Source organism: Hyaloscypha bicolor (assembly GCF_002865645.1).
Source record: "Hyaloscypha bicolor E unplaced genomic scaffold K444scaffold_56, whole genome shotgun sequence".
Taxonomy (NCBI): domain Eukaryota; kingdom Fungi; phylum Ascomycota; class Leotiomycetes; order Helotiales; family Hyaloscyphaceae; genus Hyaloscypha; species Hyaloscypha bicolor.
In genome coordinates, this window is record NW_020194558.1 from 2,680,664 (window position 1) to 2,701,222 (window position 20,559).

The 20,559-nt window shown below is 48.9% G+C and overlaps 7 protein-coding genes across 7 annotated transcripts; 3 read left to right on the forward strand and 4 right to left on the reverse strand.

Moving 5' to 3' along the window:
• Positions 1 to 84: 84 nt before the first annotated feature.
• Positions 85 to 706, reverse strand: K444DRAFT_377557 (uncharacterized protein). The gene has a single exon (XM_024872320.1). The coding sequence runs from the start codon at positions 551 to 553 to the stop codon at positions 167 to 169; it is 387 nt and encodes a 128-aa protein (XP_024738622.1). The 5' UTR covers positions 554 to 706; the 3' UTR covers positions 85 to 166.
• Positions 707 to 1,541: 835 nt separating this feature from the next.
• K444DRAFT_611951 (HET-domain-containing protein) lies at positions 1,542 to 3,450 on the reverse strand. Its single transcript, XM_024880041.1, has one exon. The coding sequence runs from the start codon at positions 3,282 to 3,284 to the stop codon at positions 1,674 to 1,676; it is 1,611 nt and encodes a 536-aa protein (XP_024738623.1). The 5' UTR covers positions 3,285 to 3,450; the 3' UTR covers positions 1,542 to 1,673.
• A 390-nt stretch (positions 3,451 to 3,840) lies between these two features.
• On the forward strand, positions 3,841 to 4,936 carry K444DRAFT_611952 (uncharacterized protein). Its single transcript, XM_024880042.1, has 5 exons — positions 3,841 to 3,976; positions 4,163 to 4,241; positions 4,306 to 4,311; positions 4,376 to 4,567; positions 4,616 to 4,936. Exons 1-5 carry the CDS (start codon positions 3,945 to 3,947, stop codon positions 4,904 to 4,906), a joined length of 600 nt encoding a protein of 199 aa, XP_024738624.1. The 5' UTR covers positions 3,841 to 3,944; the 3' UTR covers positions 4,907 to 4,936.
• Positions 4,937 to 6,957: 2,021 nt separating this feature from the next.
• On the reverse strand, positions 6,958 to 7,856 carry K444DRAFT_526894 (isochorismatase; the record flags this gene model as incomplete). The annotated part of the gene is made up of 3 exons (XM_024874587.1): positions 6,958 to 7,014; positions 7,067 to 7,525; positions 7,572 to 7,856. 3 exons carry the CDS (start codon positions 7,854 to 7,856, stop codon positions 6,958 to 6,960), a joined length of 801 nt encoding a protein of 266 aa, XP_024738625.1.
• A 970-nt stretch (positions 7,857 to 8,826) lies between these two features.
• Positions 8,827 to 10,208, forward strand: K444DRAFT_662721 (uncharacterized protein; the record flags this gene model as incomplete). The annotated part of the gene is made up of 3 exons (XM_024886736.1): positions 8,827 to 8,997; positions 9,088 to 9,311; positions 9,366 to 10,208. The coding sequence occupies 3 exons, from the start codon at positions 8,827 to 8,829 to the stop codon at positions 10,033 to 10,035; spliced, it is 1,065 nt and encodes a 354-aa protein (XP_024738626.1). The 3' UTR covers positions 10,036 to 10,208.
• Positions 10,209 to 12,684: 2,476 nt separating this feature from the next.
• On the reverse strand, positions 12,685 to 17,636 carry K444DRAFT_662723 (uncharacterized protein). Its single transcript, XM_024886737.1, has 2 exons — positions 17,211 to 17,636; positions 12,685 to 17,150 (listed from the first exon to the last, which is right to left on the reverse strand). Exons 1-2 carry the CDS (start codon positions 17,376 to 17,378, stop codon positions 12,894 to 12,896), a joined length of 4,425 nt encoding a protein of 1,474 aa, XP_024738627.1. The 5' UTR covers positions 17,379 to 17,636; the 3' UTR covers positions 12,685 to 12,893.
• A 158-nt stretch (positions 17,637 to 17,794) lies between these two features.
• Positions 17,795 to 19,832, forward strand: K444DRAFT_662724 (uncharacterized protein). The gene is made up of 2 exons (XM_024886738.1): positions 17,795 to 18,442; positions 18,488 to 19,832. The coding sequence occupies exons 1-2, from the start codon at positions 17,872 to 17,874 to the stop codon at positions 19,489 to 19,491; spliced, it is 1,575 nt and encodes a 524-aa protein (XP_024738628.1). The 5' UTR covers positions 17,795 to 17,871; the 3' UTR covers positions 19,492 to 19,832.
• Positions 19,833 to 20,559: the final 727 nt, after the last annotated feature.

Below are 20,559 nucleotides of genomic sequence, written 5' to 3' on the forward strand. Positions count from 1 at the left end.
CATGCTAGCGATAGAAGGGAGGAGCCTGGAGTTTTTCGATTGTCTTCTCAGAAGCCTGGTCGGTGGCCAAACGTCGGTGCATCTACGTTCAGGGCTTTTCCAATACTCGTCAAAGCAGGTGTGCGAGGACTTCAATTCGTGATGCAGATTCGAACATGCAGATGAATCAGGTCACACAAATATGATGAACCCTAATTTGGCCAGCAAGTCTGAAAACGAATCCGAAAACGATGTTTCCCAATCGGCGAAGCCGTTTTGTCTCGCTGACCACATTGGTGAGGGTGTCAATCTGCTTGGCTAGAGAAGGAAGTCTCGATTGTAGCCTCCGAGAGATGTCCGATTTTCTGCATGCCGTATTCACTATCCAAAAAAAGTGAGAGCCCCATTTTAGGCGCGATAGCGACGGGGGTTGGGAAGACATTGTTGTTCCAGCCAAGAACATGAGTTTAGGGACCACAGTTGTCATCACCACATAGTGGAGCGATATCAACAAGCCGGCATTTCGACGATCGCAACGGAGGCCCGCCTCAGGAGGTTCGAAAAAGTCTCGCATATCCTCAACAAACTCGAAGTCTACGACAACGTGCGCTGGGAAGCACTCCAGCCGTGCCAAAACATCAAACAAAGGCCGCCAGCGCTTATTTGCATCACACCAACGATCATTTACATCCCGCCAACTCCGTACCACCAAGCCCTCTTATCCACCCAACAGGACAACATTCATTAACGCCAGCACCGAAACTCCGAAAGGAAACAAGAGAACATCGTATAATCTTGTCGAAAAGCAGTACGCACACAACCCAACGGCCTCTTTGCGATCCTTCTTTCTGCAATCCTAAGGTTATAGCGGTTGATGTAAATGGGTACACTGCGGGAGATGGAAGTCCGGGGAAGGTGGTTAGTAAGGGAGCACTGTTGGCTTTGGGAAAGGAGATATATTGAGGCATTGGAGAAGAGGGAGAAAAGTCTCGAGGGTAAAAAAGAGATATTGATAGAGAAGATACAGCGGTTGGAGAGAGTGTTGGCGAGGTTGGGGTTGACATTATATAGTAAGTAGCATTGAGCGGATGCGCTTGCGTTTCTAAGAGGGATATAGAGGGTCTGAGACAGAGTCTGACCTTGGCACCTCGAAGACCAGTCTGCTCATCTTACTCAAATGAGTATATCCATTCGTCTTTCATCTCATTTTCTGGTTTCCGCCCATAAAATATACTTGCACTCCCTCTTTGCTCCAGCCCAATCCTCTACACAACGGTCCAAAACTCATAGCATTGAGTCTGTCCAAAACCGCTATTCCCCGGACGAAATCGGCAAAGTGTAGTGTCCGGATAAAGACAATAAGTTGCTCCAAAATCGTTGAGACCAGGGCTTTTTGGTCTTTAATCTTTCACGTATACGCAAATGCTCTAAGGTTATTTCCTGAACACTTGTTTTACACCTTGTGGGCGATCGTTAGCTTAGTTTTATTTTCTTGAAGGGTAAGCTGCTTTTACATTTTTGAAGCTCCTGAGCACTAAGCGAAGAAAAGAGAACTTTGAACACTGTATTTGATTTTTTGTTGTTATTAAATATAGTAATTTTGAATCGTAATTGTTGATTGAGGAAGAGAGATATGTCATAATACCAAAATCGATATCCATGATAGTTGTGTATTACCAAAACATGAGAAATCTTTAGGTCTTCGTTGAGATATCTATCACATGTAGCTTCTTACCCTGGTCCATCCTCTTTTTCAGGCATACTGAGAGACACAGTCCGCCTCCTACTGGTTTCATAATCCTATCCAAGCAGAGCTGTTGTCCCCTCTCGGATTTGCTTTCGAAGAAAGATGACACAATATCTTCAAGTAACCGATCTCCTTTCGGGATTAAGATGTTCACTCCAGCCTGCGCAAGGCCATCAACTTCAAATAGGACCACAAATCTGATAGCGCCGCCGTTCGTAAACATGAGCGCTCCAAGCGTATGAAGGATTGAAAACCTGAGCGTTACTTTCAATCCACCGTCAATGGTTTCCCAGAGATCCTTTCCCGAGAAGGACATATGTTCTTTGATATGGCGTTGCGAAATGGAGAAGCCGTTCTCAAGCAGCGAGCTGCATTTAATCAAGAACACAAATTCTTTTTGGTTTTGGACTTCTGGGGGTTTCCGGTTATCCTCGTCCTGCCTGACATGGAGGAGTTGAGTTGTTGTTCGCTCCATGTCCCAAACCCACGGAATCAAGTCACGAACCCCCCTCTGGAAGCTGTTCCCACCGATTTTCTTCAGGTAAAGCGCGAGGCAATTGGTGCTCCCCTTTTCTTTGCAGTTCAGTGGGGCCAAGAACGCGTCAGTAACATCCTTGGGGTGTGGGGCGGATCCCTTAGGGAATTTGACATCCTTCAGAGGAATGAGCCGTAATTCAATGCGCACGCCTTTGTTGGTCATTGAAAAAGACGGTCTCTCTTTTGCTTGAGTGAGCTTTTGGACGTCTCCCGAATACCGGAACGCAGTAGGAGAGTGGGCAAGCAAGCCTCCCATGCCAGATCGCTCTACTATCCACGGCCACACTCCACCTCGCTCCTCCTTCCAGGTAAATAGTGACTCGTCATCCATTCTGTTCAGAATTTCGAGCTGAAGCCGCCTGAAGGCATTTTCCCCTTCACCATAAAGAGGCGGCATGTTCACACCGAAGAGACCCATCAGACAGTATGCCATATCTTCTAGCCTGGTTGTTTCTCTTCTTGAGGCCCAAGACATTTTCTGAGCTACGCATGCCTCCTCGAAATTAGCCAGGAGTTTAATGCCAGTTATAGACACTATTGTGTCATAGAGACTTGACTTGGTGCCTATCTCGACCCAGTTGCAATCGAAGAATACTACTGTCGAGGGTGCCAGTAGTTCTTGAAGAGTCCAGCCCCTAGTGAACCACTTGCTCCTTCGAAAGAACGAATCTGGCAAGCGGGGGTCTTCGGTACTTTCTGGCACGTCTACTAAGTAGGCGTAGCATACTTCCGCATTTTTGTACCATCGAAACATGGAATTGATTGCTTCTGAAAGCTCTGCGCTGCTAGATTTATCAATGCAGCAAGAGTCAATCCACACGTATTGCCAGCCGTCAGAGGCAGCTTGAGCGCAACAGCCCTTGAACTTGGAAAAGCCGGCCAGGTCGGGGCCTTTCCCATCTCGCAAGTCAGGAAAAGACACTTCTTTGCCGCTCCATCTATGCGAAAGTATTGCATAGTCCGGAATGTCATTACTTTGAAAGTCGTGAAGCTCGAACGTGGAGGCGTCAAGAAGATACATTGCGTCCCTTCTGTCATTTCCAGTCGTTGGTTTCAGGAATGCGCGATGGACCGTCTCACAGTGGGGGTGGTACTCCCATTTCTAGAGACTTGGTGACAGGTGTGCAAAACTGGTCATCATTCCAGCTCACAGTTCAACGGAAGCCTGAGCAGAACGGCATACAAGCATCGTGCACAAGCAAAGTCGCAGGTTTCCCTGAGTTTTGATTGTTTTCGAACCTCTGCGTCGAGGAGCTGGAAAGCCAAGCTAACCTTAGAAGGGATCGCCCACAAACCGCTTTAACCTCTTCCCGCCCTCGCCTACCCCACCAAAATCTTCTCGAATTTTCAAAGTCTTTGGAAAATTGTAAAAAAAAATCCAGATTATAGAGAATACTCGAAACACTGCGATTATCGTATTAAATTTTTGAATTTGTGGCGTTAAGGTCTCCAAAATCCAAGTTGAGCGGGAAGGGGTTGTGGGCCGTTGGTGGGTGATGCCTTCTATTCGGTCAAGCGTAGGCTTAACCGCTTATCATGGCGGTTCAACTGATGTGTCAAGTCCATTTCCATATTGCCCTAGGAGCACGAGTCGACATCGTCTCCAATTGCTGTGACCTTTTCGCAGAGCGATAATTGGAATCTTCGGAAAAATACCGTTTGCTGCCTGCTGCCTGCTGCCATGTCCCAACCAACCCAAAAGATCTATCGCAGGTATGTACCGTGCAGCCAGCCACTAGAGCGATTAGAAATCATTGAAAAGAGATGCCAACAATACTGCTTCTTGTCTTTAATTAGTCTGGGTCTGAAATGTTTTCTATTCTTGTCACTCTGAACAGATAACTCAGGACTGATTCAAGCCGAACGTTTTGCACTGCCCAACGCTGATCTGTCTCCTAGAAAGCTAGTCATCATTGGAGACGGCTTTATTGGTAAAACAAGTCTACTTGAAGTCTTTACGAAGGGTTACTTCCCAACAGTAAGCTAACGACTATCTCCAGTGATGATAATTATATGAAAACACTGACTAACTCTCGAATCAGCATTACGTTCGTTGACCCTAGATAAGATAACCACATTATCATCATCTAAAAGTTTAACGAATTGGCTTAGATCCCCACAGTCTTCGAAAACTATGTCACAGATTGTCGTGTAGACGGCAGGTCTGTACAGTTGTCATTGTGGGACACAGCAGGCCAGGAAGATTACGACAGACTGCGGCCACTGGCATACTCAAAGGCAAATGTCATTATCATCGGCTTTGCTGTTAATTCAAGTGATTCATTTGAAAATGCAACACAAAAAGTAGGAAATATAAGAACGTATTGCTGCCCGGGCTGACTTGCTTATTAGTGGGCTGATGAGGTACTTGAGAAGTGCACGAATGTACCCGTAATTTTAGTGGGACTAAAGAAGGATCTCCGAGAAGACCCAATTGCCCTCGAAGAATTACGGAGCAAATCACAAGATTTTGTTAACAACAGTGAAGCGTCGGAGAGGGCACGCAGCATGAGGGCAAGACAGTACCTCGAGTGTTCGTCCTTGACAGGGGAGGGAGTAGACGACGTGTTCGAAGCCGCAACTAGGGCTTCGCTACTCACAGATAATGAGGAAGACCCTAGCGGATGTTGTGTTTTATTATGAAAATACTAGATAATCTATTAATTGGAGGGGACTACAAGCTTAGATGTGATCTTCGAGAAGGTGTCTTCAGATTTCAGGATCAAAAAAGCTGAACTCATTCTCCGTACCATGCCTGAGCATAACCGGGACTTGTCGATTTGAAGCACATACACTGATTCGTGAGTAATCGCCAGTGGTCGAGTGGGTTGAGCTGCCTGGCACCCCAAACTGACTTTGGGAAGCCTTGACGGTTATAAAAATCTGAAGACTTTTGAGGGGTTTAGTTGTGCCCTACTATCATATTATTAAAGCTAGTATATACAGTGTGGTTTTTGGTGAGGAAAGTTGATCCCTATTATGGAAAATACAAGGGTATTTCGCTTATTAATAATAGTGATCAGTTTAAGTGATAGCAGGGCTCAGCCACTGGCTCGAAAATACAGAAGCTTGAGGTGAAGAAGATAACAAGTTTAATGGCCAACTGGGGTTTCTTTGGAGACCAATGGCACACTACTTATTTCTCTTCCTGTCTATTTCAAACTAGTAGGTCTCATCACGTGGCTGAAATGCTTCCTTCAGCCACTCAGGGACTACGCAATGTCACAACGCACTTGTTCGTCAGAGGGTTTTGTACTCCCTGGGGCACGCAACATGTGAATATCTTCGCACTTCCATGTCCTATTTGCAGCCAAGGGACTTCCCAAATTGTACCACAGCTCGCAGAACAAACTCGGCACAATCAAAATTCCAAACTCCTCGTAATCCGCTTGCTCTTCGCCCCCTAAACAAGTAACTAGAACAAGCTTACCCACCAAGTGCCTTCGCACGTTCCGCGCACTCCGAAGCCAAGCCTTCGGCATGGGCACGTTGCGTGCGTCAAAAAGTCCCGCACAGCCACAGCCTATTCTTAATCCACGCCGCTTCTCCCCTGGTGTGGCGTCACATCCCCGCTCTGCGATTGGTCCTTCACCTCTCCAAGCATCGGGACTCGTGTCGCGGCTGGCTGACAGACACACTTCTCTGCCCGGCAGCTTGGTATTCGTGTTTGTGGAGAACGGGTTTTCTTCGTTCTTTGTTCAGTCATCGTTTGCCTTGGCACTCTCTCCCATGCTTGTCGTGGCTCAGTGAGGCGTGCAGTGGCTCACATGCACCTCCATTACATACCACTGCTCCCCAAGATATAAGCCACAATCATGCACCCACCTGCCTCACCTTCCCATCTCGGACAACTGATTGATGAAGAAAGACATTCGCTACGTTTGAAGATAATCAATTTTTATTTTTCCAGCGGCGTGAAGCGTTTCGAAATCCATTCCATCCATCTTAGCCGCCTCGCGGAAGGACTCGAAACCGGGGTGACATTCTCTCGAACCAGGCTCAAACGAGTGAGCACAGCGAAAGGCACTGAGCTACAGAACTTCGGACTCCCTCTGGGGTGATCCCTTCTCCAAAATTCAAGTTCAGTTCGAGTTCATTCGAGTTCATCCCATCTTTCAACTTCGGAGTACTTTGGGAGGAAGTCAGCATGCAGCCCATGTCGAGTTTCCTCGTTGTAGCGATGGTGGTTTTCAGCACATTTTCGATTGTCACTGCTACACCTGTTCCTTGTACAGACGTATGTCACACTCTTTCATAGCAATGTGGATGGCCGTCTAACTATCAAACAGAGAATACGAGACCAAGTCCTCATGGGGGAATTGAAACCCGAAGCCTGTTGTAGCTACGGCATCTGCAAAGGGGACGTGAATGTCCAAGGAGCGTGACGATATGCTGGCGTATCAATACTTGCATTGCATTGCATTATGGAGTCTGGATAGCAATATCTATCGGTGCATTTGTTGGCGTTTTGGGGGTTTGAGTTCGAGTGAGGGTTCATACAGCGGGGGCATTGTTGCATGGTTGCCATAGGGATGAAGTGGAGCAGTACATACGAGAACAGCAACAAGTACGATATGCATATGGATAGGGAAAGTCGGGTATGATGCTCACGAGTCGCACATAAGAGAGGCAAGAAAGAAAAACGAGTACAAATTGATGGTTATTCATCGTTGAAGCACCTCGTATTCCAGTGCTTACCCCACTTTAGCGGCGAGTAGACTCGCACTATTAGTGATAAACCCATACGAAGTCTATTGACATTAGCGTAGCCCCTTCACATAAAATTTGGGAGAGGAAACTCACAGCAACGTTATAAAATGTGATCTCTTTTCCGCCCTCTGTAGTCGTGCCGCAGCAGTCGTCCACCATCACACAGTTAAACCCGGCATTATATCCGTCCACGAATGTGCCAAGGACACACTGGTCCGTATTAACGCCTGTAAACAGTATTGTATTCTTCTCCTCGGCTTTTAGTGTCTTCCAGAGTGGTTGTTCTGGAGACCAGAGCCCGGACATGCGATTTTTGGCACAGCGGACGTCGGAGGGGTGGGCGTGTACTTTGAGAGGAGGGTAGATGTCTGCATTCCATGTGCCGGCAAAGAGACAACGTCCTTTGCCTTCTCCTAGGTCGGTCCCAAGGCCAATCCATGGCCTTCGAGCATTCGTGGTAGCTTGCAGAGTATCACTCATAAAGCCCCGTGCAACTGCTGCCGGGAGGGTGGTCATGTCTTCATCTGTTAAACCCCAATTGAGCCAAATTATCTGGAGAGTATCAGTGCAGTTCTAGGCATACCAGCAGAGCACGTACCTGTATCCCTTCCTCTCTGCATTTCTCAATGACCTTGATTGTAGGTTCCACAGCACTCAAGCCGTGGGGATGATCCATTGACTCCGAATCGAGGAAAAAATTCTGCATGTCAACTATCACGAGGGCCGTTGCTTCGGGCGCAATTGTGATTAATGTCTCCTTTGGGCCCTCAGTTGTTGCGATTGTCAACCTCTTCCCAACCCCTCCAGACAGGTCGTAAGTCCTTGTTGATGGAGAGTAATGCCATTGTTGGTCTGCCGGACCGAACGTGATGCCTGAACTCATGGCGGATGAATGCCAGATACTTCTACTCGAAATCGAGGTGCGGGGGATGGATATTTAAACATGTCTGTCACTGCTGTCATCGTGTTGGTAATGGTTGGGGTGGAGTGGGACTGTGTCTCTTATCAGTTCTGGGGGTATTGAATGCTTAGTCATAAGTTACTTGAATCAACGTCTCCCTCGGAGATTATCCCATCTTCTTCATCAATTGATAAATATTGGGCACAAATTGTTGCAGGACCACAGTCTGGGGAGGTGTAGGGGCTGGGCGGCAGGGAAGTGCTTGAATCCAGAGCGTACAGCTCGGTGAAGCCTGTCCTCCTCGCAGTCGGACTCTCCGATGGCGTCCCCCAGTGCCAATCTCGTGTTGCTCTTCCCAAAGAGACGAAAATGAGGAACGGGAAATGGGATGTCGGACTCATATCAAAAATCGTGAGTTCGTAGGAATTCTGAAGCTGGAATCGACGTTTTTAGTGAACGGCATTGGTGGTCTCAATTCTCCCAAAATCCAGAAGAAGTTTGCTTTCGTGGTTTTGCATGACCTGTGCCTTTTCTGCTGTGTTCCGAGTTGCTAAGTTCGGATTCACTGTTATTGTTGTTGTGATAGATGGAAGAGCAAAGCGTCCCTTCCCGCTTGTCAAGCACTCGCAAGATTCTCCTTCCCGACCTCGCCCTCCGAAAAACACGCCTTTTCTTCCATCAGCCATCCAGGCGTCTACGGTCACTCCATACTATCGACTGATATATCAATTTCTTCGTCGGTCACTACGATCACTATTGGCAGTGCGCAGAGAAAAGTTTCCTTCCGAGCTTCGTCACCAGAATCCGGCCCAAGTCAATCTCGTCAACAAACAAATACTCGCTTTCGCAAAGATAAACTGCCTTACTTCCACCAACATTCCCGTTTTCTGCAGGGATTCCGTGCTATTAGACTGGTATATCTGATTCTAACCACTGCCGAGTCTCGTCCAACATGGCACGTGAATACTATGCAATCTCCCATACTCCAGAGTATCCTTCGCAGTATATCGCCATTCCTAGCCTTCTCCTTGTCACTGCAGTCGGATTGATTAGCTGCGGTATAGCCGCACTTCGCCAGCCGGAAAAGTCTTCCGACCTGCCTCGCTACAACGGACTTCCTCTGGTAATCATGCATCCATCCGAGACCATTTACACTCCCGGATCAAATGACCATCGCTGATATTTTTAGGGCATCGTGCTACTTGTATTCCAGATCTACCATCTCGTAGCCGAGAACCATGAAATTTTGTACAATTACTACGCTATAGTGATTCCTGATGGAGTCATATGTGGGTGGTTGCTTGTCTCCATACTTGTCAGCACCGTTTGGGGCGTGTGTGGGAAGCCACCAAAGGACGGGGAGGCACCAAAGGCCGGGAACCCATCAGATGACAAAGGCTTTGACATCGCTGTACTGGTTCTAGTTACTGTCGGATGGTCTGTCTAGATCCGAGTCCGAACGTTGCTGACAACCCGCTGATGTTCATCCAGGATAATCTCCGTTGTCGCTGTTTCACGTTTCGCTCTCGCCGCCATGGGACACAGGTATGGCGGTGGCACGAGCAGGCATCACAGATACAGATCTGAAGCTCCTAGAGCAATTGAAAGTGATATTGAAAATGTAGCTGGAAGCTCAGAAGATGTCAATATGGACCAGTTACATGGAGATAGAAGCCCCTACGACGACACCAACATGAACGCAACGAACGGAAATAGGGATTCCTTCGACAACGTCAACATCTCCCAGGATCGAGCGTCGGTACATTACGTCCCTGGGCATCCATACCACCCCCTTCGAATGAATCCAGTAGACTCGATAGGTACAATCAGATCAGTTGCGCCGGATGTGAAAGAAAGTGAGAAGGTCACTATCGACGACGCAGAGCAAGTTCCGAAAAGCCCCAAATTGGCGACTCCTCTTGTCTCCGTACCATTGCCGTCACAAACAACAAAATCCCCCATCGAAAATGCAGAGCAACCTTCGAGTAGACCCGAGTCAGTTCCCCCTCTTGTCTCTAAGTCGCTGTCACCAGATGACACACAAAGTGGAACAGAAACCACTAGAAACGCAGATCAAGTTCCGAGTACCCACAGGCCAACTCCTCCTCCAGCCTCGAAGTCGCTGCCGCCCACTGGTTGCAATTGTGAACAGTTGCAATGATTCAATTCAATAACCTTGGAAGATTCGTTAAGTCGTTAGGGGGAAAGTGTTCTAGGACTCAAAGAAGGATACCAAAAATTTGAACACGTAAGCTAGACGAAGGACTAGAACTTCAAAGGTCCTGTGGATCCCTTCTCTTAATATCTTAGACGCACCGCGCTTTAGAGATTGACTAGCAGCATATTTGCCTCTCTTTGCAGCCCCTTCCACATGACAATGACTTGCCATCCAGAAAGACATTGCTGAATTGCCTAGCAAGCTACCCGATTCCCTTCTGCATTACTGATCTATTTACCTGTTTCTCTACCCTTTTCTCTTTGCCTACGATCATCCAACAGCAAAGCTGCTGCCACTTGCTGAAGTCCTCATCAAAACCATGTAGCTTGTATTCAATTCAAAAGCAAGATTATTTCTGATAGGCTTCGCTTTCACATCCGAACTCGTGTAGGCAGGTACATGCGAACATCATAAAATCGCTTCTCTATCTGACTTCCTCCAGTCGAGCATTATCTTATGCTGCACTCTGTTGACGAATCTTCAGTCAATTTCCCATAGCAATTAATGCTTTAGATCAATCCGTGCTGGTGTTCTGCCAGGCTCAATCTCCATCTCACAGCCTCCACCGTCTGCATTTGCCATGTCCAGCCCCTGACGCCGCACCAATTTCCCCTCACTCCTCGCCCGCATTGGGGAACCTCTGCTCATATTGCGAGAACCCTGATTTCGCCAAAGCTATGGTCACCTGCATTTATGATTCCGACATCGTGGATACCAGCTTCACCTATGAGCACCCTCTCTGCCCGGACGATCTTTTCAAGTCGGAAAACTCAGGCTGTGGCATCTGCCAGCTCTTCCGATATTCCTCGGAGATTTCCCCTTAAGATTTTCATGACAGGATCAAGGCTGGAGGGAGAATTACCATTAAGCGTGCAGGGCTGCATCTTGCTGATGTTGGAAGTGGACTCTATACTGAAGGAGAGTGCCCCTGTCTAGACAATAATTGCCAATATGGCTTTCAATTAACAAATGGCAGCAGAAACGGAAGAGAATATTTCCATGCTTTGAAGATAATTTTCATATTATTAACCTCCTTCAAACCTGTACAAATTCATCGGGTCCTACGGACCTTGAAGTATTACCAAGGCGGAGGATCACCTGCCTACTATTGTTGGCATCACAGAACGGGTCGGTGCCTTAACCGGACTTTCATACGCGACTGAGCTATGGGGAGAAGACATCATCTCAGGTCTCTATTGGAAGTCTCCGAATGAAACTTGGGCTTCTTCGAAGTATGTTGAACCAACTTGGAGCTGTGTGTCGATAACATATCTACCTGGCGAGATGAAAACAATCTGAACCATCCCCAAAGAGGTGGGTGGCTCCGACATTCGATCGCTGCGAAAGATACAAAGATCAAGAATATCGACATCAAACTTGCAACAGCTGACCCATTTTCCCGAGCGCAAGAAAGATCTTCTGTACGAATTCAGGGACTGTGTTTTAATAGCAATTACACCATTGAAGAGCTGATAGCAAAGGTTGCCGCTCGGGATAGGACTATTCCACGAGTAACAAACCGCAGTTCAGCTTCCTTATCGGTGCCTTGGACAGCTGGGAAAGTCCGGTTGATCGTGAACTGCTGTTTCGGCATCTTGCTCGGAACACGTCCGCTGGAAATACCCGGGAAGTTAGCCTTCTTTTTCTTGAGAATTCCCCGAGAGATGGCGAGAAGTATGCTCGTGCTGGGTTTGCTACTGTAGAAGAGGGGGTGTGGAGTTAAGTGGACCTTGAGCTCTGGAGCGTGCGGACTGCTACGATGATCTGACGGACTTTCTCGACGCTCAAAGGGATCGAAGACTGCACGCTTTTCCTCGTTATTCGGGTCAAGGCGGTCGGCCACCAAGTACTCCACGAACCCGGACAAGCAACGGTAGGTTTCCATATCGAGGACCGAAGATTCGTTCTGGACGAGTACAACAGTAGAGGGGAAAGAATGGCGTGAGGTGATGAGACGAGAGCCCGTGGTTGGAGACGGAAAGGTCCAACAATGCGCGGAGACCACATGTCTTCAGCAACGATCAAATCGTTCGAGGAAGGGAAGTGAACCGAGCTCCGGGACGTCTAAACTCGAGAACCCCCAGAGACACCACTCTGCGATGCCACCCATAGCACCGATCGCGACCCAAAGACCTCGACTGAAATCGCTGTTCCTCTATGAAACGTTGTCACCATTAGCCCTCCAAACTCAGACGCTCGCTCTACGAGTATGTTTTGAAGGAAGGATATTAGGGGTGGGAGGAGATGCTGGAGTGGGAGGAGATGCTGGAGTGGGAGGAGATGCTGGAGTGGGAGGAGATGCTGGAGTGGGAGGAGATGCTGGAGTGGGAGGAGATGCTGGAAATGGGGAGGTGCTGGATCAGTGTATTTTCATATACTAGAGGGTTGGTAACTTCGCATAACTTCGAAATTGGATCATGCTAGCAAGGACTCAGGGAGGTTTATGATATTCCTTTGAATTCATGCCGCAGCGCCGCAGGCTTCCTGGTTGTCATATGTTCAATCAGATCGAGCCAATTCAAAAGCTATTTCAAGGGAAGTAAGAGGCACTAGTAGTTGAGGTACAATTCAAGAGGAGAGATCATGGAGAATGGCACTTTGGTTTTATTATTTATGTTTCATTTCATTTCGTTTCATGATGCAAAGCATTCTGGGTCTTCTATTTACAAATGACCAATCATTCGATCATGCAAAAGCTGTCTTCATTGTCGTGTCCAATATAGGACTTTCTGGCTCTCTTTCCCAAATAAAACCCGCCCTTGGGAGAAAGACAGCAACTGGAATGACAATCACCCGACCATTTAGGAGCTGTCTTCATCTTCAAATCCAATATAGGACTTTCTGGCTCTCTTTCCCAAATCAAAGCCTCCCTTGGGAGACGACAATGCTTGAAATCGATCATACTCGCTCTGGGGCATGCCTTCTTCCTCGGAATCATCAGCACCATCAAGGCCCATGGCCCGACTAGTCGGCTTTCGGACTCGTGTGCTCGAACGTGCAGGAGGAGCCATTGCCGGAGCGACTCCAGTATTCTCCATAGTTCCACTTCCACTTCCGCCTCCACCTCCACCTCTACCCGTAACTGGTGCAGTGATATCTCCTCCTTGAAAAGCCTGCCATTGACCTATAACAGGTGCAGGTGCAGCAGGTGCTCCTCCCATATCCATATCAACATCTGCAGGTCCAGCAACGCCAGCAGGAGCAATGCCACCCTCAATCGCCTGCTTGGCAGCCAACTTCGCAGCCTTCTTCGCAGCATTGGTCGCCTTGCGCTTCTCCATCGGTCCCTTCATCAAACCACTGGCCCATCGTGCCTTCGTAGCATCAGCAAGCTTCTTGCTCTTTCGCTTCTTCTTCTTCAGGAGCTCGGCCTCAGCTGGGTCCATGCCAGCGTAATCCTCACTGTCTTCGAAGTCACCACTTGACTCCGTCTTCGCCGCCTTGCCCTTGACTGTGCGAGTCTTGCGCTTCTTAGCCGGAGGTGCAGATTCTGCGTCACCCATGTCGTCGTGGCCATCCAACTCGAAACCAGCATTCTCGTCGCCATTGTGGACATCGACCCCCTCGTTCATGATAGATCCAGGCTCAAAGATATCTCCCAATGCGGCACCTTTGCCCTTACTAATCGCTGGTAACTTGCGCTTCTTTGACACAACATTCTCTCCGACGATCTCAACATCCTTAGCAGCCTGTTTGCCTCCTGAAACATTGCGCTTCTTGGGTGCAGGTGCAGAACCTTCACCGATCTCTCCCTCAATGCTGCCGCCTTGGACAGCCATTGGGTTAGCTCCTTCGGCGATGATCAATGTATTTGTGCGTGACTTGCGGGTCTTGGGGGGTTGTGGGACTTGGCTGTCACCACTTGAATCCTCGTCAACCATCTCTTGCTTGATGGCTCTTCTCTTCGTAACAGCACGAGCAGCTCGCTTCCTCGATGGAGGTACGGAACTGTCGCCTTCAATTCCAGTATCAATGTCAGTCGTCTGCTCACGCTTGAAGGACTTGCCCTTTCTGCCTCCTCGTGCGTTGCGTCTCTTGGGTGGTGGTGGGGTTTCACCGTCGTCATCAGAGAGGAACTCGCCGAGTTGGTCGGGGTCGATAGATGATTCAGGAAGAGCAGCGGTTCTCTTGCGTTTTGGTCTTCCGGTAGTATTGTTTGAAGCCTCGCCAGTGCGCTCTGGGGTGACTTCTTGAGGTGCGATATGTTGAAGGGCGGATTGTGTATTAGCCTTGCCTTTCTTGGCACGGACAGCCTTTCGAATGGGCTTCTTTGGTGGTGTAACTTCCTCGAGGAGACCGGGACGATAAGTGTCGACGACGATGTTCTCTCCGTCGCTGTCGCCGCTCTGAGCCGCCGATTCAAAGGGTTCTGCGGGTTGGGTGTCCTCTCCAGTAACAGTGCGCTTGCTACGCTTTCCTCTGCCGTTTGTTGAGACAGATGGACCTGGGGCATTAAGCTCATCTTCAAGGTTAACGGATGCGCTTTGAGCCTGAGACTTTCCGCGCGTGGCAGTACGACGAGGTTGATGTCCGTCAAATGTAGCGTCGGTCCCACCAGAAGATGATGTAGTCGGTCTTGATGTAGACGTCGATGGAAACAATGATTCATTGTCATGCTCCGTAGATTGGATAACTTCCTCCTCCTCGCCGGCTTGAACAGTAGGTTGTTCATCAGCAGGTTGCTTCTTGGCACGACCCCCACGAGCTTTGGCTCCACCTGCAGGAACCGGATGCTTTCGAGGACGTCCGCCTTTATTCTTAGGCTTTGGTGCGATTGGGATCTCTTCGGCTGGAGCACTTGATGGGCCAGTGAGGGATTCTTCAACTGCGATATTCTTCTTTGGTCTACCTCCAGCATGCTTTTTCTTGACTGGTCCTCCTGCAGCGGCATTTGCCTCTACTACAGTTTGAGCGACGAGAGAAGATGCTGCAGCTTGGAGCTGTTCTTCTTGTGCTGGTTCAAGTTCCTGAGCATGGGATTCAACTTGGCTGTTCTGTGCTTCACCATCATCTGCCTCGAATTCGGACGGCTCGGCAACTTGGACGGTGTTGAGTTTCGACTGACCTTTGCCACCTGGGTTCTTAGTCTTCGAACCTGGTGGGCGGCCAACTCTCTTACCAGAAGCAAACAGTCTGGCAGGTGTGCCGTCGCGAGATGCGAAAAAGGTTTGAGGACGACCGGGGGATGCGATGCCATCATCCAAGACTCTCCTGGTGCGCGCACGCTTGGCCGGGAGGTTTTCGGGTTCGGTATCGGGAGCTGTGTCGCTCTGTTCTGTATCATAAAATGCGCGCTTGGCGGTGCTTCTCTTGGGTCGGCCGTTCTCGTTGAATACGTCTTCTCCAAAGCCTACGGCATTTCGATCCAAGAGTTTCTGATTGCCAGTCATCTTCGAATTATAGGGTTGTTGGTAAATATCCGACTGCTTCTTCTCGTCAAATACAACACGATCTTGGAGGATCTTGCGTCTTTTGAAATGAGGCTCGTGGTCGGCCTTCTTCAACGGAGGCAAGTCTCCATTGACGAGCTTCTCCTTCACTGGTTTTGCTGCCTCCTTTTTGGATGCGCGCTGTCTCTTTGCCAGAGCAGTGGAAAAGAGCGGCTCATGAAGCTTCTTGAGACGCTCGACATCTTGTGGTTCGCCACCATTCTGTTCATACTCGACCAAGAATGCGAGCCATCGGCTGCCTCTAAGCTTCAACTTTTCTTGATACTTCCAGTACAGATCCGTCAACAAGCTGTCTTCCGTGAGAATAGATTCTTTGTTATCGATCTTCTTCTGGTCCTCGTCCGCCTTCTTCTTTTCATCGGCAACTTCCTTCAGGAAGGCTTTTCTCTGCTCGTAATTGTAGAGCTGTTTATTGACATCATCAAACTCATCTTGATATGCCATCAAGACGTCGGAAACAACAGCGGTACGGTGATACAACTCCTTGTATGACATCTCATCGACACCTTTGAAGAAGTCTTGGAAAACGGAGACTGGTGTAAATTTGTTGTACTTGATCACAACTCTCTCAACCTTTTCTTCGATGTCACCCGTAATTTGGGAAGACACTTCAGAATCAACTTGCTTGTCGGAACTGGCAGTAACTTGCGATGGTACAGGAAGATCTGCGCTGTCGATTGCGGATGGTGGAATATCTGCGCCACCGGCGTTGGAATCGGCGGGAACTTCCAATTTGCTGACATCAGATGCTGTTTCTAGGAGAGCGGTGCTCAAGGCCTCAGAGGCTTTGATAGCTTCAACTCCATTGACGATGGATTCACCAATGGCTTCAGCAGCTGACATGGGTGTGGGAGTCTCAGCGCGGGGAGTATCTGCGTCATAGATGTCGTCTTCAGGGACTTGGGGAGTGGAAGGGTCAGCGTGTGGAGTATCAGCACCGTAGATGTCGTCTTCGATAACTTGAGGTGTTGTAGACTCAGCAAGAGGAGTATCGGCGCCATAAAGGTCCTCTTCAATAACTTGGGTAGTGTCGATTTCATTGTTGGGCGTGACGGGATCCTCCAAGTTGTCTTGCTCATCAGTAGCTTTCAATCCATCAGAAACTTTGGGATCTTCAAGATCGTTCTCATCGTCTTTCAGATCGGCTTCCGGTTCGTCTTTCTTTTCGTCTTCCTTGACTGCCTCATACTCATAATGATCAAATGAGCCAGTGATGTAGGGGGCGATGGTAATCATTGCAAAGTTGTCTTTATCGTCCTCTTGAATAGGATTTTGAGAGACAACGGTTTGATTGAAGTTTTCGTCGCCTTGGTTTTGGTTGGAACTATCGTTGTTAGTGATTTGCTGGACTTGAGTGGAGGTGGCATCGTCTTGCTCTTGGACGGGCTGATTAACGGGCCGATCCTGGCCATGACCGTGTGAATTATCAGCGACACCACCCAAGTCAACGATAGATCGAGAAGCGCCCTCAACGCCTCGATTTTGGGCAGCGATGGCGTTTGCTGGACCAATACTTGGAGATTCGGGAGGAGGAGATAGAGTGCTCTCAGAACTGACGCTGCCGGCGGTGCTTGGTCTTGTGCATGAAGCCACGTGATTGTTGAAGTCCTGTATTAAGTCAGAATTGTAAAAAACGCGATGGAAAACTCAATCTCGAGGGAAACAAACCGTAGTAGACATGTCAGTGAAGACAGAACCGCAGTTCGGGCAAGTGGATGAATTTGCGACGGAGGAGAAGGATCCTGAGGGGGTCTCCATGGCTTCCGACGCCTGCGCAGCTTCAACAGGTTTTGGCGGCGCGCGAGTGTTGAGGACAGGAGATTTGGTTCGACCCATGATGAGAGTCGGTGACGTAGAGTTTTGTAGAAGTTGTTGTATCGTAAGAACGATCAGTTGCGTGGTCTTGTAATCCTCCAGAGGAGTGTAAGAACACTTTTCTGACGATGTCTCACGACAAAATTTGATGTGGAAGAGTTTTGCAGAAGAGAAAGTGCGAAGAAGGAGAGATCGAGAATGGCATCTGGGTGAAAGGAAGGAGGAACAATTGAAGGATTGAATTCGCGAGCAACAATAGCTACGTTGGGTGTGGTCGGTGGTCGTTTGATATTGTGAATGGGTTACTATTCTCTCCGATTTTTGGTTCAGGTGTGGCTAAGGCGGGCAGGGCGTCAGCCAATCAGAGCCCGCGCTAAATTTAATGCAGAGACGAATTGGCCTGCCTGGGACAGGGCCAACGACAGCGTATTGGATATGCCAGTTCTCCGTTATTACTTCTCTGGATAGCTTCACACTTATTGCCTTCGTTCTATGACACAAATTGAAGCCCAAGATGGCCACCAAGAAGTCCAAGGCTGCCCCTACCGACGATGAATTGAACAAACTGCTCGAGGGAATCGAGGACGAAGCTCAAACGCCTGTCAAGGGAGCTCCCAAGTCCACAAAGGCGCCCTCGTCCCAATCAGAGCAGGACTTATTGGCCGAGTTAGAGAATCTGGGAGCGCAACAACCTCCCAGTAGACCACATACCCCCCGTATACAATCAGTAAAGCGGTCGACTGCGACGCCTCCTCCAGCTTCTTCGCGAAACAGCGAGGAGAAAGCAAGTGGCCCCAGAAAGTCAGCAGAGAGCACTCGGTCATACCACACAAGCTTCACCCCCTCAGCTACAAGCAGTGATCTACAAGAAGCAGAGAGGAAAGCCCAGGTTACCCAACCAGCTGAACCAGCTGAGCCAGCAGCCTCAACGCCCACTGGAGGTGGCTGGTGGGGTGGCATCTTCGCAACAGCAAGTGCTGCAGTCAAAACTGCTGAGGCAGCCGTCAAAGAGATCCAACACAATGAGGAAGCCAAGCGATGGGCTGAACAAGTCAAAGGCAACATTGGAGTACTACAAGGATTCGGTAAGATAGATGTTGCAATCCCAATTATCTAGCTAATAATTCAAGGTGGTGAACTACGATCAAGAGCCCTCCCAACCTTTACCAACATACTTCACACCCTCGCACCTCCCATTTCATCCCACGAACGCCTTCAAATACACATCACCCATGACTTCATTGGCTACCCCTCCCTTGATCCCCTCATCTACTCTACATTCTCCCGCGTAATGGCACAAGTTGAAGGTGGGGATCTCATGGTTATCCAGCGCGGGCACGAGTCCACCGCACGTCGTAACTCTGAAGCCGGCTACACAGGAGGCAGCGCAGGCTGGAGCGACGGGCCCTGGTGGCGTCAAGCAAATGAACATCGCGATTTAGGTGCAGTCAAAGGTCTTATCGAAGGCACGAAGCTTGTTCGAGTCGGTGCTGAGGCTTATGCAAACGAATATTTCTCCTCACACGGAGGGCTCGAAGCAGCTGCTCAGCGAGCAACTGAGAACCTCAGCGAGAGCAATCCCGTCCGAAGCAGCGATATCTTTCTCGCTGTCCAAGCTATCTCCCACGAAGCACCAGAAGACCTCTTCCAAGGTCCTGCAAAGGAGAAGGAACAAGGAGGCGTGGTAGAAGAGAAAGAGAAGCCAGACGAGCTGATATCTTTTGCCATCTATCTCCACGATCCAGTCCACACTATCACATTCTACACAGTTACTCAATCGGTACCAGCGAAGTGGATTCGATGGCTCGATGCTCCATCTCCGCTTACGCCTGCTTCGCCTACTTCTCCGACGCAGCAGAACAGTGGCTTCTTTGGGAGAGAGGATCAGGGTTACCAGAATCCGTATTTACCAGAGGAGATTGCGGAGATTATTGAGAGTGGTGGTGTTGATCCCAGGGAGTGGGTTGCGGAGTGGGTTGAGGAGGTTCTTACGCTGGGCACGGGGGTGGTGGCACAGAGATATGTAGCGAGGAGGATGGGTGTTGGCGAGGGTGGGATTGGACGGGGCAAAGCACGTATGGAAGAAATTCTGAATGATGGTGGTGGAGAGGCTGCGAGAGCGGGCTTGATTTGATTTGGTTTCGCATGGGTCTTTGAGCGAGAGTTGGGATGATAGGAATGGGTGTTGTAGGATGGCGTTTTGTTACAGTACTCCTCATTTTGCATCGTTTCCTTTTCCTCCGAAAGAACTAGTAATCGTTGATGGGGAATAGCACATCTCGTTTTAGTCACTTGCGGTTTTGGGCATTCCACGAGGATAGGAGAGCACATTTCATCCCTCTCATCCTCTGCATCTGAACTTCTTCCATCTCCTCTGAATCCCATCAAGATAATTCAAGATAATCGAGCGCTCTGGTTGGCGGAGAAAAATCCAACCTCCTCATTTTTTTAACACGGAGCGCTGGTGATTGGCCGAAAAAAAGACCAACCTCCTCAATTTCGTGATTTCTTCTCCTATTTTTGAACTATTAAATTCACTCTTCACGTTCATCGAGTTCACGAAATCCCTGCGAGGTTGAAGCAGCTTTTGCAACTGGTCAAGTTCCTAGCAGGGCTTGAGCCTCCTGGAATAAGATTTCATTCCAGCTGCAATGGTTTATTTACCAGTCTCTGCATGGCACTCTACTCATCTCCCGTGAGTCAGCCCGGCCGCCTTCCTCAAAGACTTGACTCAAGGCCGTAGTCCAGCCTTCATCAGAAAACGACGTCCCTTCAGTCCCCCTTTTTCTCAGACTTCATAACTCTTCGATCCCGGAGGCATTTCAAACCAAATTCAAGCCCTATGTGCTTCAACGGTGGTACCAGTACTCCGGAACACCACGTCTACTGGCGATGGGGTATCGGGTAAGAAATGTCAGTGTCACTGTCACCATCTCTGGGACCGAAACTCCATCGAAGCCGAATACGGCCAGTCCGAATCCGAGCTCGGGGTTGCCGGGGCTTGTTTCTTCGGTACCAACTCTTTTCTCGGGAACAGGAATGATTCCACGATATGTTTGGAACCCATTCATCACAATTAACACTAAGTTGATTTCAAGAGAAAAGGGCTGTGCCAGAAAAGGAGGTTAGAGATCTATCACGTGATTCATGCATCATTTATGGATGGACAGCAGATCATTCCCCCTTTGATGCCAAATCAGAT